The 14783-nt window shown below is 38.6% G+C and overlaps 1 protein-coding gene across 1 annotated transcript; it reads left to right on the top strand.

The window, feature by feature from the left end:
* The first annotated feature begins 12349 nt into the window (after positions 1 to 12349).
* Positions 12350 to 14205, top strand: LOC148101479 (glutathione S-transferase omega-1-like). The gene is made up of 5 exons (XM_087845651.1): positions 12350 to 12486; positions 12620 to 12842; positions 13027 to 13128; positions 13239 to 13345; positions 14055 to 14205. The coding sequence occupies exons 1-5, from the start codon at positions 12350 to 12352 to the stop codon at positions 14203 to 14205; spliced, it is 720 nt and encodes a 239-aa protein (XP_087701777.1).
* Positions 14206 to 14783: the final 578 nt, after the last annotated feature.

Raw genomic sequence — 14783 nt, 5'->3', positions numbered from 1 at the left:
TTCTTTTCTTTATCAAACATTAATGATTCATGCTGTACGTGGCCATGGAGATGAAGGACTTCAGTGCACACATTTATGGTGCCTCGCAAATGGTTAGACCACCTTTAATGGGCAAGTCGATATGTTCTATAATAGCATGGCCCTATCACAGTTTCAGTTTAACTAATTATGTTTAAAATCCTGGAAACATCTGGAAATGGTTAAAAAAAAAGACATTTTACACTAACTCATATTGTTAATTAATAAGACAAGTAAGTAATAAGTAAGCCATAAGTGTTATTACATATACAATATTACAATGTGCATACCACAGTACCCACATAGCAAGCAGGTCTGGCCCGGATCCGGTATCAAGCCGGCACTCCTGCCTGACTTCTGGCATGATAAGACATATGTCAGATATCCAGATATGGGCCAGGCCTGGCATAGATGGCACTGTCTAGTGATGGCATCCCACATCTGGTCCGATTGTGGTTTGGTGTATGTGGCCCAGATCTGGCATCAAGCTGGCACTTATGACTGACTGGTGTCATCAAGTAATCAACAAAGTTATGTACAATCACTTAACATACCCACATAGCAAAATTGGTATGGCCCGATCTGGCCCACACAATGTGCTTACATATGGCCCACATTCCGCAAAGAATGACGGTCCTTTAGTGTAAGCACATTGTGTGGCCCAGATCGGGCCATACCAATTTTGCTATGTGGGTATGTTAAGTGATTGTACATAACTTTGTTGATTACTTGATTAGATAAGTTAAGGTCATAGTAGATATTCAAAGCCAAGAATGTCCAGGAGTAACAATATCGCTAAGGTAACTTTTGAACTGAAATAGTTTCTAATAATACCACAGAACAAATAGCTTACTTATTAGGAGGATGTTTATTAAATACTGCATGTTAAAGTTCCTCTAATTACTCAAAATGATCACAGTTGACCTAATTATAAATTAATACAAATACAAATTTATGGAAATTTAAAATATGGAGTTAAATGTTTAATCATTAATCGATCATAAAGCAGCATAAGATTCTTTAAAACAATGAATAATTATTTAGTTTTTCTCCCAAGGGTTTGGTCTATGAATTGAATTTTTAAGCAACATAAGGAACAATAGACTGGGTTTCCTGGTTAGTGTTATGATCTTATTACCATTATCAAGAAACCACAGCCCCACAGAATTACAAGGTAGAATTGCAACCAACAAGCATTGTCTTTATTACCCTCCCTTTGTGTTTAATGATTAAATGAATGAAATCCATGATTTTATTAACTTGATCAAAATATTTCAGGGTCTTAACACAGCAGAACATTGAATATTTTGGTATAAGGAAACGCAGACGTTCATAAGTTATTATTAGATGATAAATAATGTGTCTGTCTCAGTAATAAATAATAATAATGAGCTGAAGTAATGAAGGATAAAGTAATGTACCCAGTGTGTGAGTTCAGGCTTCAGGCTGGTTTAGGTTGAATTTGACAGCAAATTAGGATTTAGTTTTAGTTATAATTAAGGCATTAAATTATTTTAGTTTCAGTCGACTAGGCATCACAAGATGATAGCAGAATATCTTTGTGATGTATTCGTGGATGGATGGATATATATATATATATATATATATATATATATATATATATATATATATATATATTTATTTATTTATTTATTTATATTAGGGGTGCAACAATACTCGTATCGATATTGAACCGCTCGATATAGTGCTTTCGGTTCGCATATGTATCAAACAATACAAATTTTTAAATTTATTTTATCAACTTTCCTTCTGATGATGGTGTCTGTGTTGAGCGCTCAGTGGATCTGCGCTCGAGAGTGCAGACTAGGCGGAGTAGTCGAACCCAGATTCACTGTGCGCAGGGCAAGCTAGCTAGACAGAAGTTAAGCTCTCATTGCAACATGGCAAATTGAACCTCCCCCACCCTAATTCAGATCTGGCGTTTGGAACTATTTTGGTTTTCATGTGATGTGTGATCCTGAAGGTAAGCGCGTCATGGACTAAAGTAAAACAGTATGTCGGATGTGCCACACAATGCTCAATTACATTGGTGGGAACTAGTGCATTAGCGCAGTTTGCTCGTTAACGTGTCGGCTGTCCAGCCCCACGCACGGGGCAATCCGCGGTAGCTCGTTAACGGAGATTTGCCGTGTTGTGGCGTTAACGTTATTTCAACTAGATTAATATTGACAGCACTAGTGGGAACACAACGAATATGACTGCACATTTACGCCGACATCATCCTAGTGCAAAGAAGAGTGGAAGCAGACAAAAACAACAAGCACGCATGCTACAAACTTTACCCGAGTCATTTAGACAGCCGTTAGCACATGATTCTCCTTATGGGGACCTGATATGTTTAATATGCTGCTGAGAATATAGCCCAGAAGAAGCGTATAGTATAGCTTTTATTTTGGAAAGAGCCATTTCTCTGTAATAAACTCTCTTTTCCAAAGATGAGTGATTCCTCGATCAGATAGATTTCTTTTTTTTATTACTTTGTTGTTTCAGCAACATTAAATTTAAAAACTGTACTTTTGAGTTAAAATATATATTTATAATTTTAATAACTGACAAATTAAAAAGGCATGAACATTTTTTTGTATCAAAAAAAATATCGAACCGTGACACCAAAGTATCGAACTGAACCGAACCGTGAATTTTGTGTATCGTTGCACCCCTAATATATATATATATATATATTAGGGGTGCAACGATACTCTTATCGAAATTGAACCGTTCGATACAGTGCTTTCGGTTCAGTACGCATATGTATCGAACGATACAAAATTTTTAATTTCTTTGATCAACTTTTCTTCTGACGATGCTGTCTGTGTTGAGAGCTCAGAGGATCTGCGTTCGACTACTCCGCCTAGGCTGCACTGTCGAGCGCAGATCCACCGAGCGCAGCGCAAGCTAGCAAGACAGAAGCAATGCTCGTTGCAACATGGCAAATTGAACCTCCCCCACCCTCATTCAGATCTCGCCTTTGGAACTATTTTGGTCTTCATGTGACGTATGACCCTGAAGGTAAGCGCGTCATGGACAAAAGTAAAACAGTATGTCGGATGTGCCGCACAATGCTCAATTACATTGGTGGGAACTAGTGCATTAGCGCAGTTTGCTCGTTAACGTGTCGGCTGTCCAGCCCCACGCACGGGGCAATCCGCGGTAGCTCGTTAACGGAGATTTGCCGTGTTGTGGCGTTAACGTTATTTCAACTAGATTAATATTGACAGCACTAGTGGGAACACAACGAATATGACTGCACATTTACGCCGACATCATCCTAGTGCAAAGAAGAGTGGAAGCAGACAAAAACAACAAGCACGCATGCTACAAACTTTACCCGAGTCATTTAGACAGCCGTTAGCACATGATTCTCCTTATGGGGACCTGATATGTTTAATATGCTGCTGAGAATATAGCCCAGAAGAAGCGTATAGTATAGCTTTTATTTTGGAAAGAGCCATTTCTCTGTAATAAACTCTCTTTTCCAAAGATGAGTGATTCCTCGATCAGATAGATTTCTTTTTTTTATTACTTTGTTGTTTCAGCAACATTAAATTTAAAAACTGTACTTTTGAGTTAAAATATATATTTATAATTTTAATAACTGACAAATTAAAAAGGCATGAACATTTTTTTGTATCAAAAAAAATATCGAACCGTGACACCAAAGTATCGAACTGAACCGAACCGTGAATTTTGTGTATCGTTGCACCCCTAATATATATATATATATATATTAGGGGTGCAACGATACTCTTATCGAAATTGAACCGTTCGATACAGTGCTTTCGGTTCAGTACGCATATGTATCGAACGATACAAAATTTTTAATTTCTTTGATCAACTTTTCTTCTGACGATGCTGTCTGTGTTGAGAGCTCAGAGGATCTGCGTTCGACTACTCCGCCTAGGCTGCACTGTCGAGCGCAGATCCACCGAGCGCAGCGCAAGCTAGCAAGACAGAAGCAATGCTCGTTGCAACATGGCAAATTGAACCTCCCCCACCCTCATTCAGATCTCGCCTTTGGAACTATTTTGGTCTTCATGTGACGTATGACCCTGAAGGTAAGCGCGTCATGGACAAAAGTAAAACAGTATGTCGGATGTGCCGCACAATGCTCAATTACATTGGTGGGAACTAGTGCATTAGCGCAGTTTGCTCGTTAACGTGTCGGCTGTCCAGCCCCACGCACGGGGCAATCCGCGGTAGCTCGTTAACGGAGATTTGCCGTGTTGTGGCGTTAACGTTATTTCAACTAGATTAATATTGACAGCACTAGTGGGAACACAACGAATATGACTGCACATTTACGCCGACATCATCCTAGTGCAAAGAAGAGTGGAAGCAGACAAAAACAACAAGCACGCATGCTACAAACTTTACCCGAGTCATTTAGACAGCCGTTAGCACATGATTCTCCTTATGGGGACCTGATATGTTTAATATGCTGCTGAGAATATAGCCCAGAAGAAGCGTATAGTATAGCTTTTATTTTGGAAAGAGCCATTTCTCTGTAATAAACTCTCTTTTCCAAAGATGAGTGATTCCTCGATCAGATAGATTTCTTTTTTTTATTACTTTGTTGTTTCAGCAACATTAAATTTAAAAACTGTACTTTTGAGTTAAAATATATATTTATAATTTTAATAACTGACAAATTAAAAAGGCATGAACATTTTTTTGTATCAAAAAAAATATCGAACCGTGACACCAAAGTATCGAACTGAACCGAACCGTGAATTTTGTGTATCGTTGCACCCCTAATATATATATATATATATATTAGGGGTGCAACGATACTCTTATCGAAATTGAACCGTTCGATACAGTGCTTTCGGTTCAGTACGCATATGTATCGAACGATACAAAATTTTTAATTTCTTTGATCAACTTTTCTTCTGACGATGCTGTCTGTGTTGAGAGCTCAGAGGATCTGCGTTCGACTACTCCGCCTAGGCTGCACTGTCGAGCGCAGATCCACCGAGCGCAGCGCAAGCTAGCAAGACAGAAGCAATGCTCGTTGCAACATGGCAAATTGAACCTCCCCCACCCTCATTCAGATCTCGCCTTTGGAACTATTTTGGTCTTCATGTGACGTATGACCCTGAAGGTAAGCGCGTCATGGACAAAAGTAAAACAGTATGTCGGATGTGCCGCACAATGCTCAATTACATTGGTGGGAACTAGTGCATTAGCGCAGTTTGCTCGTTAACGTGTCGGCTGTCCAGCCCCACGCACGGGGCAATCCGCGGTAGCTCGTTAACGGAGATTTGCCGTGTTGTGGCGTTAACGTTATTTCAACTAGATTAATATTGACAGCACTAGTGGGAACACAACGAATATGACTGCACATTTACGCCGACATCATCCTAGTGCAAAGAAGAGTGGAAGCAGACAAAAACAACAAGCACGCATGCTACAAACTTTACCCGAGTCATTTAGACAGCCGTTAGCACATGATTCTCCTTATGGGGACCTGATATGTTTAATATGCTGCTGAGAATATAGCCCAGAAGAAGCGTATAGTATAGCTTTTATTTTGGAAAGAGCCATTTCTCTGTAATAAACTCTCTTTTCCAAAGATGAGTGATTCCTCGATCAGATAGATTTCTTTTTTTTATTACTTTGTTGTTTCAGCAACATTAAATTTAAAAACTGTACTTTTGAGTTAAAATATATATTTATAATTTTAATAACTGACAAATTAAAAAGGCATGAACATTTTTTTGTATCAAAAAAAATATCGAACCGTGACACCAAAGTATCGAACTGAACCGAACCGTGAATTTTGTGTATCGTTGCACCCCTAATATATATATATATATATATTAGGGGTGCAACGATACTCTTATCGAAATTGAACCGTTCGATACAGTGCTTTCGGTTCAGTACGCATATGTATCGAACGATACAAAATTTTTAATTTCTTTGATCAACTTTTCTTCTGACGATGCTGTCTGTGTTGAGAGCTCAGAGGATCTGCGTTCGACTACTCCGCCTAGGCTGCACTGTCGAGCGCAGATCCACCGAGCGCAGCGCAAGCTAGCAAGACAGAAGCAATGCTCGTTGCAACATGGCAAATTGAACCTCCCCCACCCTCATTCAGATCTCGCCTTTGGAACTATTTTGGTCTTCATGTGACGTATGACCCTGAAGGTAAGCGCGTCATGGACAAAAGTAAAACAGTATGTCGGATGTGCCGCACAATGCTCAATTACATTGGTGGGAACTAGTGCATTAGCGCAGTTTGCTCGTTAACGTGTCGGCTGTCCAGCCCCACGCACGGGGCAATCCGCGGTAGCTCGTTAACGGAGATTTGCCGTGTTGTGGCGTTAACGTTATTTCAACTAGATTAATATTGACAGCACTAGTGGGAACACAACGAATATGACTGCACATTTACGCCGACATCATCCTAGTGCAAAGAAGAGTGGAAGCAGACAAAAACAACAAGCACGCATGCTACAAACTTTACCCGAGTCATTTAGACAGCCGTTAGCACATGATTCTCCTTATGGGGACCTGATATGTTTAATATGCTGCTGAGAATATAGCCCAGAAGAAGCGTATAGTATAGCTTTTATTTTGGAAAGAGCCATTTCTCTGTAATAAACTCTCTTTTCCAAAGATGAGTGATTCCTCGATCAGATAGATTTCTTTTTTTTATTACTTTGTTGTTTCAGCAACATTAAATTTAAAAACTGTACTTTTGAGTTAAAATATATATTTATAATTTTAATAACTGACAAATTAAAAAGGCATGAACATTTTTTTGTATCAAAAAAAATATCGAACCGTGACACCAAAGTATCGAACTGAACCGAACCGTGAATTTTGTGTATCGTTGCACCCCTAATATATATATATATATATATATTAGGGGTGCAACGATACTCTTATCGAAATTGAACCGTTCGATACAGTGCTTTCGGTTCAGTACGCATATGTATCGAACGATACAAAATTTTTAATTTCTTTGATCAACTTTTCTTCTGACGATGCTGTCTGTGTTGAGAGCTCAGAGGATCTGCGTTCGACTACTCCGCCTAGGCTGCACTGTCGAGCGCAGATCCACCGAGCGCAGCGCAAGCTAGCAAGACAGAAGCAATGCTCGTTGCAACATGGCAAATTGAACCTCCCCCACCCTCATTCAGATCTCGCCTTTGGAACTATTTTGGTCTTCATGTGACGTATGACCCTGAAGGTAAGCGCGTCATGGACAAAAGTAAAACAGTATGTCGGATGTGCCACGCAATGTTCAGTTACATTGGTGGGAACTAGTGTGTTAGCGCAGTTTGCTTGTTAACGTGTTGACGCTGTCCAGCCCCACGCACGGGGCGATCCGCGGTAACTCATTAACGGAGATTTGCCATGGTGTGGTGTTAACTAACGCTGACAGCACTAGTGAGAACACAATGAATATGACTGCACATTTACGCCGACATCATCCTAGTGCAAAGACAAGTGGAAGCAGACAAAAACAACAAGCACACATGCTACAAACTTTACCCGAGTCATTTAGACAGCCGTTAATTCAATTCAATTCAATTCAATTCAATTTTATTTATATAGCGCCAAATCACAACAAATGTCGCCTCAAGGCGCTTCATAGATACAGAGAAGAGCCCAACAATCATATGACCCCCTATGAGCAAGCACTTTGGCGACAGTGGGAAGGAAAAACTCCCTTTTAACAGGAAGAAACCTCCGGCAGAACCAGGCTCAGGGAGGGGCGGCCATCTGCTGCGACCGGTTGGGGTGAGAGAAGGAAGACAGGATAAAAGACATGCTGTGGAAGAGAGACAGAGATTAATAACAGGTATGATTCAATGCAGAGAGGTCTATTAACACATAGTGAGTGAGAAAGGTGACTGGAAAGGAAAAACTCAATGCATCATGGGTATCCCCCGGCAGCCTACATCTATTGCAGCATAACTAAGGGAGGATTCAGGGTCACCTGGTCCAGCCCTAACTATATGCTTTAGCAAAAAGGAACGTTTTAAGCCTAATCTTAAAAGTAGAGATAGTGTCTGTCTCCCGAATCCAAACTGGAAGCTGGTTCCACAGAAGAGGGGCCTGAAAACTGAAGGCTCTCCCTCCCATTCTACTTTTAAATACTCTAGGAACAACAAGTAGGCCTGCAGAGCGGGAGCGAAGTGCTCTAATAGGGTAATATGGTACTACAAGGTCATTAAGATAAGATGGGGCCTGATTATTTAAGACCTTGTATGTGAGGAGCAGGATTTTGAATTCAATTCTGGATTTAACAGGAAGCCAATGAAGGGAAGCCAAAACAGGAGAAATATGCTCTCTCTTTCTAGTCCCTGTCAGTACTCTTGCTGCAGCATTTTGGATTAACTGAAGGCTTTTCAGTGAGTTTTTTGGACATCCTGATAATAATGAATTGCAGTAGTCCAGCCTGGAAGTAATAAATGCATGAACTAGTTTTTCAGCGTCACTCTGAGACAGGATATTTCTAATTTTAGAGATGTTGCGCAAATGGAAGAACGCAGTCTTACATATTTGTTTAATATGTGCGTTGAAGGACATATCCTGGTCAAAAATGACTCCAAGGTTCCTCACAGTGTTACTGGAGGCCAAGGTAATGCCATCCAGAGTAAGAATCTGGTTAGATACCATATTTCTAAGCTTTTCAGCGCCGAGTACAATGACCTCAGTTTTATCTGAGTTAAGAAGCAGAAAGTTAGTGGCCATCCAAGTCTTTATGTCTTTAAGACATTCCTGCAGTTTAACTAATTGGTGTGTGTTATCTGGCTTCATGGACAGATAGAGCTGGGTGTCATCTGCATAGCAGTGAAAATGTATGCTATGTCTTCTAATGATGCTGCCTAGGGGAAGCATGTATAATGTAAACAGAATTGGTCCTAGCACTGAACCCTGTGGAACTCCATAATTAACCTCAGTGTGTGAAGAGGACTCTCCATTTACATGCACAAATTGGAGTCTATTAGATAGATATGATACAAACCACTGCAGTGCAATACCTGTAATACCTACAGCATGTTCTAATCGCTCTAATAGGATATTATGGTCAACAGTATCGAATGCTGCACTGAGGTCAAGAAGGACAAGCACAGAGATGAGTCCACTGTCAGAGGCCATAAGAAGATCATTTGTAACCTTCACTAAAGCTGTTTCTGTGCTGTGATGAACTCTGAAACCTGACTGAAACTCTTCAAATAAACCATTCCTCTGCAGATGATCTGTTAGCTGTTTGACAACTACTCTTTCAAGGATTTTTGATATGAAAGGAAGGTTGGAGATTGGCCTATAATTAGCTAAGACTGCTGGGTCTAGAGATGGCTTTTTGAGCAAGGGTTTAACTGCAGCCACCTTGAAGGCCTGTGGTACATAGCCGATTATTAGAGATAGGTTGATCATATATAAGATCGAAGAATTAATCAATGGCAGGACTTCTTTGAGCAGTTTTGTAGGAATGGGGTCTAAAAGACACGTTGATGGTTTGGAGGAAGTAATTATTGAAGTTAACTCAGAAAGATCGATTGGAGAAAAAGAGTCTAACTTAACATCAATGGAACTCAGAGTAGCTGTAGATAATATTACATCTGTGGGATGATTATTGGTAATTTTTTCTCTAATGATAAAAATTTTATTTGTGAAGAAGTTCATGAAGTCATCACTAGTTAACGTTAAAGGGATGGTTGGCTCAAAAGAGCTCTGACTTTTTGTCAGCCTGGCTACAGTGCTGAAGAGAAACCTGGGGTTGTTCTTATTTTCTTCAATCAGTGATGAGTAGTAAGCTGTTCTGGCTTTGCGGAGGGCTTTCTTATAAAGCAACAAACTATTTCTCCAGGCTAAATGATGATCCTCTAAATTTGTGACACGCCATTTCCTCTCCAGATTACGAGTCATCTGCTTTAGGGTACGTGTTTGAGAATTATACCACGGGGTCAGGTACTTCTGATTAGAGACCTTAGTTTTCACTGGAGCTACAGTATCCAGAGTCGTACGTAGTGAGGAGGTGAAATTATTAACAAGATAATCGACCTCTGTTGGGGTAGCGTTCAGATAGCTGCTCTGCTCTGTGTTGGTACAGGGCATTGACGATGATAACAGTGGCTGAATTATATTCTTAAACTTAGTTACAGCGCTTTCAGAAAGACATCTACTTTGATAAAGTCCACTCTCCACTGCTGCGTAATCAATTATTGTAAATGTAAATGTTATCAAGAAATGATCAGACAGGAGAGGGTTTTCAGGAAACACTGTTAAATGTTCAGTTTCTATGCCATATGTTAAAACAAGATCTAGAGTGTGATTAAAGTGGTGGGTGGGTTCTTTTACATTTTGAGAGAAACCAATTGAGTCTAACAACAGATTAAATGCCATGTTGAGGCTGTCATTTTTAGCATCAACATGGATGTTAAAATCACCCACAATAATTATTTTATCTGAGCTCAGAACTAAATTAGATATAAAGTCTGAGAAATCAGACAGAAACTCTGTGTAAGGCCCAGGTGGACGATAGATGATAACAAGTAAGACTGGTTTCTGAGTTTCACAGCTGGGGTGGACAATGTTAAGCATCAGGCTTTCAAATGAATTAAAAGTCTGTCTTGGTCTTTCATTAATTAATAGACTGGTGTGAAAAATTGCTGCGACACCGCCCCCTCGACCTGTGCTTCGAGATTTCTGGTAGTTAGAGTGACTCGGGGGTGTTGATTCATTTAAACTAACATAATCATCCTGCTGCAACCAGGTTTCTGTAAGGCAGAGTAAATCAATTTGTTGATCAATTATTAAGTCATGTACTAACAGAGACTTGGAGGAGAGAGACCTAATATTTAATAATCCACATTTCACTGTTTTACTCTTTGGTTCAGATGTGGATACTGTATTGTTCTTTCTTTGTAAATGTTTAAGTTGTTTGTTGCTGGTTTTTAGTTTGTTTTTTGTCTTTTTGGAAGCAGACACAGTCTCTATGGAGATGGGTTTTTGGGGGGGTAGCAATATATGAAATAACTGGAATTGCTCAAAAATACTGTCTAGCAAAATAATGCAAATAATTTAGATTATACATTATATTCAGTGATGATTTTAAAATATTTCATGTAGCTTCTTAAAAACCACAGAACACTGACTTAAAGACAAACTGAGGACAATCCTTTAAAGGATTAATTTTTTAAAGTTTTATCGCAATATATTTCATATTTTAAAATACAAAAAATAGACTAATGCTCAAAGTTTGTTTCAATTCTTTTTGACTATTGACTTTTATTAATTTGTGTTCTTGTAAATGCATCCATTTTGTTTCCTAAAACAATTTATTTTCTTTTACATTTCACTATCTGATCATAAAGATAAAAGCTGTAATTAAATGTTTTGCCATTGATATTTCTTCTTAAAACGTTTAGTTTCTCTTAAATTTGAATTTGTGTTCTCCTGAATTTAAAATTGAAACTAATAAATTGGAAATATTATTTTCTCTTAGAATGTTTATTTCTTGTTAATTAGCCATTTTCTATTATTTTTATGATTTTAAAGTTTTTTTCTTTTAATTCCACTCACATTCACCCATTATCTTTTTTTTTGTTGTTGTTACATACTGTAATTGGTTACTGAGACGCAAACCTACACGTTAATTTATTGTATTTCTTTAATATATTAACGTTCATCTTCTATCAAAAATGCGCCTTACGTTAAAATTTCCCTCCCGTTACTTGTTTGTACCTCCGCGGCTGCCGTCCCTCGTGTTGCCATAGCGACTCAAACAGTATCTAGTGATGACGGCCCAAAGCATGTCAGAGCTTTATAAAGCCGTGTGCGCTGAGAGAAAGGTAAAAGTGAATCCGTACGTTTCACAGTCATTGAAGAAGACGCCGTTAACGGGGTAAGCGTTTACACTTACAAGTACAGGCATAAATAAAACTGCAAAATTCACTGTATTCAAACAAAGATATTTGTGATGCTGGTTTAAGATCAGTTCCATAAAGTTTAGGATGTTAAGTAAAGTGTAAATAAGACAAAAACAATCAAACCCTTGAATTGACAATACAACAACCTGATCCAAACTTGCAAGTATAAAATTACTTTAAATTCACTGTGCTTTACAGTAATAGTGGAGTATTTTCTGCCACGGTTGTTCTACTTGAAGGTTAATTGGTAAAAGTTTTTACACAATCCGCTACCGACCTGTGATTTATGTAGATTCTGTAAGTAATTTTAATGCATTGCTTTTCTGGTGGATTATTACAACCCTATATGACTTTAATTTTGAATGGGAAGTACAATGCATACATTTAAATACTGCCACCTGCTCTCCTTGTTACTTTTTTTAATGGATGAATCTTTTTCGTGTCTCTTAGGTAGCGCTGCCCCTGGCTCAGTCCCTAAAGACTACATCAGGGTTTACAGCATGAGGTTCTGCCCTTTTGCCCAGAGGGCCAGACTTGTGCTCAAAGCCAAAGGAATCAAGTAAGGCTACTCTTTATTCTAGTTTACTGTACAGATGAAAAATTATGATAGTACTTCAATCTATCAGATGTCTACTTCAACATGCACACATAACCTTCTGTTTTTTGTTGTTGTTGTTGTTTGTTTGTTTCAGGTACGAAACCATAAACATCCACCTGAAAGAAAAACCAGAGTGGTACCTTAAAAAGAATCCATTAGGTTTTGTCCCAACGCTTGAGACACCTGCTGGTGAGGTGATATACGAGTCATCCATCACCTGTGAATACCTGGATGAAGTTTACCCTGAAAAGAAGCTGCTTCCTTCCTCTCCCTTTGCTAAGGCTCAGCAAAAAATGATGCTGGAGAACTTTTCCAAAGTAGGTCACACAAAGACTTGCATATAAATCTTGAGCTTTGGGGGGTTTATCAACCATCACCAAATAATAATATTGACATCTCCATCTACGCTACGTCCAGATGAACAGCATCAACTTTTGGAGATTTACTTACCTGAATGATTGAGCATGCATCAAGGAATATTAACATCGCTGTTTTCTACAGGTGATACCGTACTTCTACAAGATCCCAACAGGTAGAAAGAATGGAGAGGATGTCTCTGGACTGGAAGCTGATCTGAAAGAAAAGTTCGCCAACTTAAATGAGGTAGGCCACACCTTTGAGTATTCAGTATTAGGATGATTATCTTTCATTACTGTGCCTGGTTATTTCAGAGTGTTAAATACACTCTAATGAATATAACATTTAATTTTTAGTACCTCGTTAACAAGAAGACCAAGTTCTTTGGTGGTGATTCTATAACAATGATCGACTACATGATGTGGCCGTGGTTTGAGAGGGCGGAGGCGTATCAGTTCAAACAGTAAGTTAGAATAAATAATAGCTTTTCCAAATGTTGCTGTTTCTTACAGACAAACAGTGAAAGTTTAACTCTTTTGTGTGGACCTTAACTCAACTAGAGATGTGCCAGTAACCAATCTAGATCAGGCTTTAACTATTTTCACCCCAGAAAACTGGTGCTTGTGGCAAAAATTAACTGTGCAACGTTGGGATCACTGTACTTACTGGCTTTAGCATATGCTAATGCAAGACACAGCAATTCACAGAAGCAGCCTGAAGACTCTGTCTGCTGCTTTCTACATAATCTACATAAACGTTTGCTACATAAATTATCTTTGGTTCTCAAGACTATGGAAATGTCGACTGATTTTCAAGGCAAAAAGGCAGAGCTGGTTCTACAGTAGTGGAAAACAGATATGTGTTTTTACAGCCTCAGAAAGATTTTTCAGATTCCCAGTTTGGCTGTTTTTACTTAAATCAAAATAAAAAGTAATTTAAGGTCTAATGTGTGAAGAAAATTCTAAGACTTTTAAGACTTCATTAACGTAAAGTAACAGTTTAACATCAAAATCGTGTTTTTCCTCCCTTGTAACACTGATTATCTGTATATATCTATATTTATTACCTGTGTGCTGAAGTATTTACATTTCACTTCGTTACTGAAACTATTACAAACAAATGGGTGTTCAAATTTACTTGTATTTAAATGGCTCTACCCTTTGTCTTATTAGGTTTTTGGATGGCACACCTGAGCTGAAGAAGTGGACAGAACTCATGTTGCAGGACTCGGCTGTCAAAGCCCTCATGTTCAGCCCAGACGCCCACAAGGCCTTCTTCAAGACCTTCCTTGATGGAAACCCAGACTTTGACTATGGCCTGTAGGAAGTTATTGATGAGAGTATCAAACAAAACCTTCAGCCTTCCTTTAATGTTACTGTGTTACTTTTATGTTATTGTGAAGAGCGATAGTGACTGAGTTTTCAATAAATTTGTCCATGAAATAACTGTCTTCATTCAGATTTTTCTAGTTGTGCTTTAAGACACATAAAAATCAACACAGTTTCCCATTCATGGTCTCATTTAATAACCTAGATCTCCCTTTCCAAAACTTTGACATCAACACATTAAAAAAACATCACAAGCAAAATGATGAAAGCAAGCTCAAACAAGCAGTCAAAGATGCATACAGTAATACAATCTTTAATAGCTGCCATCAGATCTGCAACAGATACAATGATACATAAAATACAGTTATACAAAGAATGGTTATTTACTATTTTTCATTTGTGTAGATTTTCCTGCATCTTTTTAAAATATTTGATTGTTTTAGGCTACTCCATGCAGACGAATGCAAACATGTGGGGAAAATGTGTCACCTGAACCTCCTGAAGTTGGAACTGAAGTAAATAACCCCATAGCAGCACAAACACCTCACACTGAACATGGTGGTTGAGGGGGTG

This window comes from Neolamprologus brichardi, chromosome 9 (assembly GCF_056152115.1).
Source record: "Neolamprologus brichardi isolate AB-2024 chromosome 9, ASM5615211v1, whole genome shotgun sequence".
Lineage (NCBI taxonomy): Eukaryota > Metazoa > Chordata > Actinopteri > Cichliformes > Cichlidae > Neolamprologus > Neolamprologus brichardi.
The sequence above is the reverse complement of the archived record's forward strand: the minus strand, read 5'-3'. Positions and strand labels throughout refer to the sequence as shown.